General features: G+C 38.6%; 1 protein-coding gene across 1 annotated transcript; it reads left to right on the top strand.

Moving 5' to 3' along the window:
* Positions 1–1,933: 1,933 nt before the first annotated feature.
* Positions 1,934–3,409, top strand: LOC131597076 (uncharacterized). The gene is made up of 2 exons (XM_058869792.1): positions 1,934–2,589; positions 2,725–3,409. Exons 1-2 carry the CDS (start codon positions 1,934–1,936, stop codon positions 3,407–3,409), a joined length of 1,341 nt encoding a protein of 446 aa, XP_058725775.1.
* The last annotated feature ends 9,785 nt before the right edge of the window (positions 3,410–13,194 follow it).

Here is a 13,194-nt window from a genome sequence, read left to right as displayed (position 1 = left end):
TTTCAGGGTTACCTCCGAGGTTTCCTCCGACTCTAACCATATCAGATCAAATTAGAAGCTAAGTGTCTATTTACTTTATTTATTTTTTAAATTTCATTATTCTTTATTTTTAGGGTTATAATGTTTGCCTCCGAACCGATAATGCACTCACCCTATTTCTGTTTGCCATTTTTCCGCCTTTTCAGGTTTGCCAAATGTCAAAGCCTCGCATAGTCGGTAACTCTAAACCCTAATTATTACTTATGTCAGACTTATTTATTTATTATCCCGCTGGTTTCAATTCCCCTTTCCTCCGCTGGTTTCAATTCCCCCCTTCCCTTTATTATTATTATTATCACTCTATAACTGCGTGGTTAGTAATTTAGGGAGTGCAATTTTAAATCGAATTAGCCTCACTAATTGTAAGATAATTTAATCGAATTAATCACGTGATTGTTGCACACACGCACACCTTTTGGGTAACCCTCTCTGTTGCCCTGTTGCCTGTTGCCTGTTGCCTTCGTTTTTCTGCAGAATAAGCCATGTCCCTCGAATTCGAGGATACCTCAGCCGTGTTGCCTCGATAAAAAGGTCACGACCCTAATGATGCTGCCTTCGATACACAAATGACCTCGACCCTCGGATGTTGCCTACGGAAAAAGGCTGAGGTATCTTCTGGCTGCCTACGAAAAGGCTTATTCTGATCCTTGCCTTAGACTACCTGCCCTTCTATGGCATGGGATAGTCTTATGGTAAAGGATGTTTCGATGACCCTTAAACCTCCAAATGGAAGGCTTCCTGCCCTCTTATGGCAAGGATAGACCCTTTCGCTCTGAAAGGCTGAAAGAACAGATTTCTCAAATATAAGGTAAATTGCTCTTAAATTGCTTTGCCTTGCTCTAAAATACTTTCAAATATTCTTTCTCAAAATTCTTCAATATGGCTACGCTCATTTACGAGCTAAAGTCCATATCTTCTTCTTCTACTTTTCTGAAACAAAAAGAGCAAAGCAAGTTAAGAGCCCATGGATAACCATGGATGCAAAGGGTGCCTTACACCTTCCCTTTGCATAATTACCCCCCGAACTCAGTTTTTCTTTAAAAAGGTTTTTGTCTGTTCTTTTAGCCTTTCTGATTAAATTTGGATAAAATAAAAGTCGGTGGCGACTCTTGCTTACCGTACATTTCGATCGATAAAAAGTCAGTTCACCGTATTACAGAACTGGCGACTCTGCTGGGGATATTTCGATTAAGAGGGGTTACCTTAAAAGTTTAGGATTCATTTTAAATGTTTTCTATTGTTTGCTTTGTTTGTTTTATTTTTCAGGGGCGTTTTGGGAATTAACTGAAGGACGAATCCTATTCCCGGATTCAAGTACATCTAAGATAGGAAGTGGCATAGTCATGGCGACCTCCCTTGTGTATGCTTGGGATTGGTCAATATGAGAGTTCACGCTTGAGTTAGGCCTCTATGGGTGTTTACTTGCTTCTCTTGTATGAGGGAGGTTCATGTGGATACCTGTGGGTGAGTCGGAGCTCAAGGACCGTTAGTTACCCTTAACCCATCTTAACTTTTAGGAACATAGTGGGGGGACTACTCTTGATGTATGTTGAGAGCATAGTCGCTACCCGATACTACAACTCAGATAGGTTCTTTCTCAAAGTATCATTGCATGGTATGTATGTATCATGTTCGAGGGTGCTTTAGAAGGGCTGACAATTCTGGGTCACTTGGTAGAACCCGCTGCTGAAATCTCCTTATCCATAGAAGTGCCCTTGGGAAGGACATCCGATCAGACTCCATGCAAGCCTTAAGCCAAAATTGTGTGATTCGTGTGATTTATTTGTGTTTGTGTTTGTGCACCATGCATACATGCATCATCCATACATGACATGGCTAACCCATTTCAAGGAATTGGGGATTTTTTAACCATATTTGTTTTGTAGGTTGAAGTATGGAAATCAAAAGTCGTAAACCGTTCTTTCTCAATTTCAAGAAAGTACCTACTCCATTAAAGATTTTCTGTGACAACATCTCTAGTTCTCTCAGATTCAGTGATTCTCTCAACACACTCATAAGCTTGGTACGAGCTAATGTGGATGGAGTTCTTCTCAACACCATGGTTCAATTCTATGATCCGTTACTACGTTGCTTCACTTTCAGAGACTTTCAGTTAGTACCATCCTTGGAAGAGTTCTCTTGCTTGCTAGGACTCCCTGTGCGCAATCAACTTCCGTACACTGGCAAAGAAGAAGAGCCTAAGTTGGAAGTCATTGCTGCTGCCCTGCACTTGCCAAGATCAGAAATTGAGAAGGTTTGGATTAGTAAGAAAGAGTATTCTGGATTACCCCTTGATTTCCTCTACGAAAAAGCGGAGATTCTTGCTAAAGCTTCAAGTATGGATGCCTTGGAAGCTGTGTTGTCTCTCTTAATTTATGGACAAGTTTTGTTTTTCCATTATGACAAAATTGTTGATGTGGCTGCTATCAACATCTTTCTTAGCAAGAATCCGGTTCCCACTTTGCTTGGCGATTTGTTACATTCTATTCATTTCCGAGTATCAAAAAGAAGTGGTTGTGTCCTGGGATGTGCTCCTCTTTTGTATAAGTGGTTTATTTCGCACTTACCTCTCTCCGTAAGAAAGAATGAAGAAGGGTTAACTTGGGCTCAAAGAATCATGGAGCTTTCCTTTGACGATATCATTTGGCACCAAAAGAAGTTTGAAGGAATATTGTTGTTTGATAGCTGTGGAGAATTCCCTAATATACCTCTCCTTGGTATTCGTGGAGGAATAACTTATAATCCTGTTTTAGCTCGACATCACTTTGGTTTTGCTTTGAAAGATAAGCCACGTTCTTTGAATCTTAGCGCGGAATATTTCAATTATGATTCGGATAAAGAAAAGAAAAGGGATCTCTTCATCAAGGCTTGGTCGAAAGTAAAGAAAGTTGGTGCGAAAGATATAGGAAGAAGAAATTACACACCTGGGGATTCGTATTTCCAATGGGTTTATAACCGAGTTATGGAATTTGGGATGCCTTATCCATCTAATACACCCATAGTTCCAAGAGTAACTCCCCCTGCTGTCCCGGATATATTTGAGCCATATGTTCCCACTCCGAACGAAGATCTGGTTGCGACCGTTAACCAACTCAAGAGGGAAAGGGATGACTTTGAAAGACGCCTGCTAAAAGCTGAAGCCGAAAAGGAAGCATTGACACAAGATGCTAAAGAACGAGAAACTTTACTTGACTATTTTTCTCGTAAATGGAAAATTGAAGACTTTGTTTCCCCGGATCAAATTAACTCATGGGAAAATGAAATTTCAAGACTGGTTCAAGAAAGAGAAGAAATGATTAAAGCACACAAAGAAGAAGTTAGAGTGCTAAAAAGGAAGCGTCGTCAAGAAGACAAGAACACTGGAGTTTAGACGTTTTGTTTATTAGTATTTATTTTCTTTTTTGATGTAATCAAGAGATCATAACTTTAAAAAGTTCGTAATATATTTAATAATAATATTTATTCTCCTTTTATTTTTTTATTTTTTTATATGTGTTAAAATATTCCCAATTCCTTGAAAACATTGCATATGCATAATCATATCATTCATAAACATTGCATCGCAGGTTTCATAAAATCAAATGCCTCATCTTTGTGCTGTTTATTTCAGTAACAAAGATGAATCTCGAACAATCTGTGAAGAATCTCCAAACTCAGAACAACCAATTCCAAGAAATGATCCTTAACTTGGCCAAGGGGCAAGAAGAATTGAAGGCACTTCTGATCGAGAAGGAGAAGAATCAACATGAGCACCGAGGCGGTCAAGATAATCAGAGATCCAAGACTAAGCGGTCATTTACTCCGTTACATATGTCGCTGTCTCAAGCTCTGCAACAACTGCTCAATCAGAACTTGATAACTCTGTTGCCTCCATATTCACTTCCTACTAATCCCGCTCCTGGGTACAAGTACCATGCAAGATGTGCTTATCATTCAAACAGTCCCGGTCACGATACAGAGGATTGTGGACCATTGAAGCACATGATCCAAGACCTCATTGATTGCAAGATCGTTGACGTCATTTCACCTGAGAAACCTCATATGGCCAATACTAGGTACAATCGGAAAAGTCACAATGAACCCAACCAATCTGTGGGGACAATTCTGACCTTTACACCAGTTCCACAACAAGGACACAAGTCAGATACACCCAAGCGCCAATACGCAAAGATCAATATGACTCTGGCCGAAGCGTTGCAACAATTGCTGAATAAGGGGCTAATCACTTTGAAGGACCCTCCGAGGAATCCTAGTACTTCCTCTTCTCGTTATAATCCTAATGCAAGGTGTGCGTATCACTCTGATAGTCCTGGACATGACACTAATAACTGTTGGACACTGAAGAATAAGATCCAAGACTTAATCGATGACGAGACCATTGACTGCCACTCTCTCGAGAAACCTCACACTATGTACGACCAGAAAGATCATGATGAACATAACCAATCTATGGGGACAGTTCTGACTTCTACACTAACTCCGCAACAAAGACGCAAGTCAGATACATCTAAACGTCAGTTTACAAATATCAACATGTCATTGGCTCAGGCATTACAACATTTGCTGAGAGAGAACTTGATTACTTTGAGGAATCCTCCTATAAAGCCCAACACTTCTGCCCCTAGCTACAAGCCCAATGCGAGGTGCGCATATCACTCCAATAGCCCTGGGCATGATACGAATGATTGTTGGCCATTAAAGAACAAGATTCAAGACATGATCGATGCGGGTGAAATTGAATTCTATCATCCCAAGACCCTTGTGGTGATCACTGCTCCCATGCCTAATCACAAAAAGATTGATTAATACCTAGAAGGATGAACTTTTTAGATCATTAGATTTACTTTCATTTGCAATTTCTACTCTGTTTGTTTAAACACTCCAAATTATGATAGACATTATTTGTTTCAATAATCATCATCAGTACATTGCATATGTTTGTCTTGAATAAATTATTTCGCTATCACTCTTCTTAAATTACGTCTTTACTCTGCGTATGTTTTGTGATACTCAACTCCTGCTAAGCTGTAAACCTTTTGAGGGAGGATGACGAAAGCGATACCGCAACCTCATACAGTATGCTTTTGAACAGACTATGCTGACGATGTACAGGCATTGTTTCAATTCCCAAACAGTGGAGATATAAGGATGATAATCCCTTGTCAACCCCTTTGAGCCTTCGAAGCAGGAGTTTCTTTCTGCACGAAAAAACCCGCATTTTTAACCTGGGGCAGGGTAGTTCTCAGTTAATTTGGCGGTGCACTCTATTTTAAGAGAATCACTTTGTACACCTTTCAACAAAGGTTTCAATCACAAGCGTTCATCCGCACACATCAAAGAAGTGTGTGAGATGTCAATCAAAAGACAATGATGGTTCGTCAATCATCAAACAAGACAGTCAATATCTTCAAAAGAAAAAATGAAAAATATATATACAAAGAAAAGCCTGCTAAGTCAAAAAAATCAAAAGACGACTTAGGCAAAATCAAGGCATCCCGCTGACTGTAATCTCAGAAATAAACAGTTCAGGCAAAAGTTAGGGATATAAAAAAGAGGAAAAAAGAGAAGTCAATATACAACACAATGTTGTGACTACCAAAGGAAGAAGCGACTGCCATCTCAGAAGTTCTCTTTGATTGTGAACCATCATCATTATCAAAAATACAAATTTGAAAGTTTCTTGAAACCTGAATGCATAAGTTGAATTAACTGAGCTTAGGACTGAAGATCGTTACGAAGAATGGGATGGGTATAAATAAATTTTGAGCCTTTATCCTTTGATTCTTAAACCGTGAACCAAGCCACGTTACAACCCTGAAAGTCCTAACTGAAGCATGGTTAGTTCGAAAGCATACTGTCACCAAAAGGTATCCTGACTCCTTAAGGTTCATCACAAATGCCGAGTTGATATTTTGTTTTTACAAGCATCAAGTTTTTTACAAACATCTCATTGTCACAAATACCATGTCTTTATAAGTATCACGCTTTTACATCTCCTGTTTTAATGTTTTTTTTCAAAAAACTCAAGACAAACGTATGCATTGCATCTCATGAATTCATTATTAAACAAATTCTGCTACATAATTTCAAATGTTAGCAACAGGACGAACTTGCACAGGGTACAACTAATGACTAACAGTTATCCCGACAGACATGATCACTCCAAGAGCAATGTCTCCTGCGTATACAAGGGGCACGACGTGTTTTGTCCAAACAATCTGGGGCAATCAAGTCGAGATTCTAAGAAACTCTCAAATACTTATATCAACGATCAATCTGGGGCAATCAAGTCAAGATTCCGAGAATCTCTCAAAGATGCCAAAAACAATCAGGGGCATGCATCCAAGTAAATCTGAATCTATTTCCAACCAACATGGGGCATTGTCTTGAGCCTATGATTACTAGGAGCATATCGCCCATAGTGTACATCTCACAAAGTCCTCGTGAGGCGAATCTTTCTAAAGTTCCTACTAACTGGGGCAAATCTATGCAAGTCCAGTTCGACATCTTGACCAATACTCAGTGACGTGTCCTAATCAAATCCAGGAATGGTAGGAACTATAATACTGGGGGCAACATTCAAGATATCCACGTCTTCCCACAAAGCCGGGTTCACGAGATCATATCCCCACAGAGTAATCATTAAGAAGATATCTTCAAATGCTCTCGTCCCGACAAAGACATGGCTCCCCAACAGAGTTTACATCTTCAACACTATCGGTTCTCCAACACTTTGTTCTTCTCCAACACGGTTTATTAATGTCTCTAAATCCCCCAATCGGGGTACATCAAGTTACTGATCACCCCCAAGCAAGAAATCCTAAATCCACAGCTGAGCCCCTCCAAGAAAAGATCAAAACATCAAACTCACAATGACACAGAGATTTATCTTTTCAATCAAGATGCTTCGAGAAACATAAATCATATCCATACATCATATGCATCACATGCATATTCATACCTTGCATGCATTTATAATTCATACATAACATATAAAGCGCCCTATTTATTTGTGAGAACTCCATCTCATTCATTACATACATCATGAACATTGTATGAAACTGACATTATTACCAAGTGAATATTATCTGACAGGTACATTACAAAGATTCGAATCTTATTCAAAGCCTAACGCACGGCACTCCGGACATCTACGGATGCAAATTGGGTAGTCTAACGCACGACTTATCCATCAACCTAACGCACGGTTTTCCAGACATCTGAGGATGCAATTGAGAATAGTCTAACGCACGATTTATTCTCCGACCTAACGCACGGTTTTCCAGACATCTGAGGATGCAATTGAGAATAGTCTAACGCACGATTTATTCTCCGACCTAACGCACGGTTTTCCAGACATCTGAGGATGCAATTGAGAATAGTCTAACGCACGATTTATTCTCCGACCTAACGCACGGTTTTCCAGACATCTGAGGATGCAATTGAGAATAGTCTAACGCACGATTTATTCTCCGACCTAACGCACGGTTTTCCAGACATCTGAGGATGCAATTGAGAATAGTCTAACGCACGATTTATTCTCCGACCTAACGCACGGTCTTCCAGACATCTACGGATGCAAATGGGGTAGTCTAACGCACGACTTATCCATCAACCTAACGCACGGTTTTCCAGACATCTGAGGATGCAATCAAGATTAGTCTAACGTACGACTTATCTTCAGCCTAACGCACGGTTTTCCAGACATCTGCGGATGCAAACAGTCTAACACATGACACATTCTAACTCTCAAGCTTATCAAGTCAGATGGCATCTTTAAGCCCATCTCCGACAAAAATCCCTACTCCAGCTAGGGCAAATTTCTTGGTATTCTAGTGTTCAATCATCTTCCACCTTCAGATACCGACTGGCATACAAACCACTCTACATCTTCAGGTTTAAGATAATTGAACAGGGGCAGCTGTCATACCCCAAAATTTGCCCACATTATTTCTCTTATTCAAGTTTCAAATCCACATGCAAAGCTCCTAGACAATTTCTCCTATACAAAGATCTGAACTAGGGTTTGTTTCTTTAGAAGGAAAATCACTGAATCAATGGCTCAAGGTGGTTCCATAGGGTCACTAATATCCCAAAGTATCTCCATATAAAATTTCAAGTCAAACAGAACAAGTTTGGTCCTTCAAATCATGATTAGGTCAACAGTCGATCCTCAAGGGCAAAACAGTCATTTCAAGTCAAGATACAGTCAAAGTTCAAGATATCTGGTCAACAACATCCCCATAATCCTAAAATCATCATTTGATCAAGTGTTGATCATGATGATGCAAGGAAAGATCAGAAAAGTCAAAAGTCAAAAGTTACTATTTTTGGCATGAACTGAAAAAAAAGTCAACCAAACTTTGAAAATTCACCAAAAATTCATACTTCATCAGAAAAATTCCCACCAAAGCTCATTTTGAAGGGAATTCACTCCTCTATCCAATGGTACAAGAATCAAAGCTCATAGGTCAATGGTTTAAGAATTTTGGCCTCATACATTACAGGTCCTTTTCAAAAGTCAACAAAAGGACATCTTTTTCAAAAGGTCATAAAATGAGAATGGGAAAAGATTTTGATATGGAACCAAAGACATTGGTTAGAGGACTCTCCAAGGTTTCTAAAAAGTCCAAGAACACTTCCATACCTCAAAAATTGAGGGAGATACACCTTGTCAAAGTTAGGTCATTTTGGAAGGAAAAAGTGAAGGAACTTGAAAAATTTTGTAAATGGGCCCAAATTCTTTTTGTTCAATCTTAATCCATAGTCCATCTAAAGCCCAAAATCTGTTTGCCAAGAAAAAATGATGAATATTTGATTTTATTTGAATTTTTATTCATATATTTAATCAAAATTAAAGGAAAAATTGAAAAGATTTATTTTCTTTTCAAATCAATCATCATTAATCATCAAAATACCCCAATATTCACTCCAAATTCGTGCATAGGCTAAAGGTGTGAAAAAAGATTGAAATTGATTCAATTTAGAAAGATTTGAAAGCATATTTTCAAGCAAATTTCCAAAACTTGCAACTAAAGATTCAAAGGAGATTTGATTGAGTTTTCTTGCCCTAATCCATCTCCTATAAATGACAAAGAGATCCAAAGCACAAGGGGACGAAAATCTGCAGCCAAGAGAACCAAAACCGATTCCAAAACTTCAAGAAAAAACTCAATTTCGAATTCTGAATTACAGGACACTTCAGGTTGTTTTGTTGATTGCAATTTGTTCCTAGATCTCCAAGGAAGCTGTTACGATCAATATCAAGGCTCAGAATCGTAAGAACACCAACGTATACCCCTCGGTTTGTCAATTTCTATTTCTTCTCGATTTGCATATTATACGCATCATTCATAGATTTAAATTGCATAATTGTATTTGTCCTGATGTGTTGATCGTTTCTGGAGAATTAATTACATTTATATGTCGTATTGATCGTTATGCCATGTTAGGGTTTCAAAGCTTTGATTTGGGTTTTTTTATTTAAGCTAAAATTAAGTCAAACCAGGACCATGGTTGGATTCGTGAGGACCACACGAACGTAATGGTGCCCTCGCGAAAGATTTATTTGTGCCCTAGGTAGGATTCGCTATTTTCGCAGGTGTAAAAGCTTGGAGTTTTTACAGCGCTTTGGTAATATGCGCTGTAAAAAGGGAGTTGCAGAAAATCTGTGAGGAAGACGACGCGCTGGCATCACGCGATTGGCCGGTTTCAAATTGTTTTTGGCGCGCGCAGGTGTAGTGGAGACGTCAGATCCAGCGCGTCTTGGTCCATGCGTTATCATGTGTCCCCATCACTCCAGCCGTCAGATGACTCTCCTTCCAGATCCAATGAACATGAGCGTGCAGGTACACCATAGTCCCCACGCGTGCGTCACACAGGATCAAGCCAGCTAAGTTCCAATTTTTTTTGATTTTAATTGCATAATATCCATGTTTTTTTATATATTCATATTTATATATATATTCATTATTTGATTTTTATTATATATAATAAAATTCTATACTCTTTATTTCTAAACCTTTTTTTTTTATTATTATTAATATCTAATGATTATTTTTATTTTCTTTTAATATTCTTTATTTATTTATTTATTTGTATTTTTTAATTCTAAATCATATTTACTTAATTTAATTAATCATGTTAAAATTATTCAAAAAAAATCATGATTATTTCATTTAACTCCAAAAATTAATAAAAAATGTTTTTTGCCTGATTTTATTTTCTCTATTCAAATTAATTAATTTAATTGGTTTTATTTATTAACCTTGATCAACTTGTGCCCTAATCAGGGTTTACGAAGATCATGCCATACACTAAAAATCTTCTTCTTCTGTGCCTTTTCAGGGTTAGCCATATGATTCGCCCCGAGTGCGCGCCTTCAACAAACCTCGAAGATAAGTGTGCTGCTTTATTCAATTTTATTTACCTCTTAAATTGATTTATTTTTAGGGTTTGCCTTGCGTTCACCTTCTCGTTCTGCCTTGTCTTTTCAGGGTTACCTCCGAGGTTTCCTCCGACTCTAACCATATCAGATCAAATTAGAAGCTAAGTGTCTATTTACTTTATTTATTTTTTAAATTTCATTATTCTTTATTTTTAGGGTTATAATGTTTGCCTCCGAACCGATAATGCACTCACCCTATTTCTGTTTGCCATTTTTCCGCCTTTTCAGGTTTGCCAAATGTCAAAGCCTCGCATAGTCGGTAACTCTAAACCCTAATTATTACTTATGTCAGACTTATTTATTTATTATCCCGCTGGTTTCAATTCCCCTTTCCTCCGCTGGTTTCAATTCCCCCCTTCCCTTTATTATTATTATTATCACTCTATAACTGCGTGGTTAGTAATTTAGGGAGTGCAATTTTAAATCGAATTAGCCTCACTAATTGTAAGATAATTTAATCGAATTAATCACGTTATTGTTGCACACACGCACACCTTTTGGGTAACCCTCTCTGTTGCCCTGTTGCCTGTTGCCTGTTGCCTTCGTTTTTCTGCAGAATAAGCCATGTCCCTCGAATTCGAGGATATCTCAGCCGTGTTGCCTCGATAAAAAGGTCACGACCCTAATGATGCTGCCTTCGATACACAAATGACCTCGACCCTCGGATGTTGCCTACGGAAAAAGGCTGAGGTATCTTCTGGCTGCCTACGAAAAGGCTTATTCTGATCCTTGCCTTAGACTACCTGCCCTTCTATGGCATGGGATAGTCTTATGGTAAAGGATGTTTCGATGACCCTTAAACCTCCAAATGGAAGGCTTCCTGCCCTCTTATGGCAAGGATAGACCCTTTCGCTCTGAAAGGCTGAAAGAACAGATTTCTCAAATATAAGGTAAATTGCTCTTAAATTGCTTTGCCTTGCTCTAAAATACTTTCAAATATTCTTTCTCAAAATTCTTCAATATGGCTACGCTCATTTACGAGCTAAAGTCCATATCTTCTTCTTCTACTTTTCTGAAACAAAAAGAGCAAAGCAAGTTAAGAGCCCATGGATAACCATGGATGCAAAGGGTGCCTTACACCTTCCCTTTGCATAATTACCCCCCGAACTCAGTTTTTCTTTAAAAAGGTTTTTGTCTGTTCTTTTAGCCTTTCTGATTAAATTTGGATAAAATAAAAGTCGGTGGCGACTCTTGCTTACCGTACATTTCGATCGATAAAAAGTCAGTTCACCGTATTACACCCATCCCCTGAAAGGCCATGGTTTTACTATCGTACTTAATTCGTTTGCTGGAGCGTGTTGGATACCTGCATGTTCTTGGCACTCTTGGCACCCTTTCGCAAACTCTATGCAATCCTTTAACATCGAAGGCCAATACATCCCATAACGAAACAAGAGCCATTTCATTTTGTGCCCTGCTTGATGTGCACCACATGCCCCACTATGTACGTTCGACAGAGCCAAATATGCTTCTGCTTCACCCAAGCATTTCAACAATACCCCTTCAGGAGTTTTCTTGAATAATTCATTTCCCATCAAAAAATATGACAATGCTCTATACTTGATTCTCCTGTCTGTATCCGTCGAAGGGTTTTTTAGGTAGCTAATAATTGGACTCCTCCAATCTGTGTCTGCCAACGAGTCTATATTTAGTACTTCGAATTGTTCTTTGTTGGCATAACCCAATTGTGAGTTCTCTAGATCACTTGGCGAAAGTTTAGTAAACATTGCTCTTCCTCTTACTTCAATCAATTCCTCTAACTTTTCTTTTGATACTTTATATCCTGAAGCTAATTGTGCCAAGTTGTTTGCTTCCTGGTTATTCACCCTTGATACGTGTTTTAATTCCACATATTCGAATTTCTTGAGTAGCCTATTTGCGATGAAAAAATACATGATCAAACTCTCTTTGATACACTTGTACTCCTTTGTCAATTGTTTGATGACCAATTCAGAGTCTCCTTTAATTTCGACTCTGGTTGCCCCCAATTCTAACAAAGCCTCAAGTCCAGCAATTAATGCTTCGTATTCAGCTTCATTGTTGGAGCATAATGGACCTTCGATTTTAAACTTGAGCTTTGTTGGAATTCCATCAGGAGAAATTATCAATATTCCAACCCCAGTACCCTCTCTATGCATTGAACCATCGAAGTATAACTTCCAAGGTTTTAAGTCCACATAATGCTGATGATTCTCAACCACCGCATGGTCGACAATGAAGTCTGACACAATCTGACCTTTCATTGCCTTGAGAGGCTGAAATATTAATGAATATTCAGTAAGGGCCAAAGCCCATTTGCCAATTCGACTATGTAGTATTGGCTTAGATAACATATGTTTAATAACATCACAATGAGATGAAACGTAAACATCAACTGGCTTTATATAATACTTAAGTTTGATACAGGAGAAATACAAACAAAGGCAGAGTTTTTCTATATCAGTATATCTAGTCTCTGCATCATTGAGTACTCTACTTAAGTAATAAATGGCTCTCTCGATGCCATTCTCATCCTCCTGGGCAAGCATGCTGCCTATTGTTTTATCTGATGCTGAAATGTATAGGCGCATGTGCTTCTTCCCATTTGGGGGAGACATAATTGGTGGACAAGTCAAGTATTGCTTTATCTGATCAAAAGCTTCTTGACGTTCAGCACGCCATTCGAATTTTCCTTGCTTAAGCCGAAGTAGAGGTGAGAAAGCTTGCGT

The sequence above is a fragment of the Vicia villosa genome, linkage group LG4 (genome assembly GCF_029867415.1).
Source record: "Vicia villosa cultivar HV-30 ecotype Madison, WI linkage group LG4, Vvil1.0, whole genome shotgun sequence".
Classification (NCBI taxonomy): domain Eukaryota; kingdom Viridiplantae; phylum Streptophyta; class Magnoliopsida; order Fabales; family Fabaceae; genus Vicia; species Vicia villosa.
The sequence above is the reverse complement of the archived record's forward strand: the minus strand, read 5'-3'. Positions and strand labels throughout refer to the sequence as shown.

Bases quoted from the DNA above. Each gene is read 5' to 3' on its own strand.
- LOC131597076 (XM_058869792.1), top strand. From the start codon at position 1,934: ATGGAAATCAAAAGTCGTAAACCGTTCTTTCTCAATTTCAAGAAAGTA. The intron at 2,590-2,724 runs GTTTATTTCGCA...GTTGTTTGATAG, and splicing joins GCTCCTCTTTTGTATAAGTG to CTGTGGAGAATTCCCTAATA.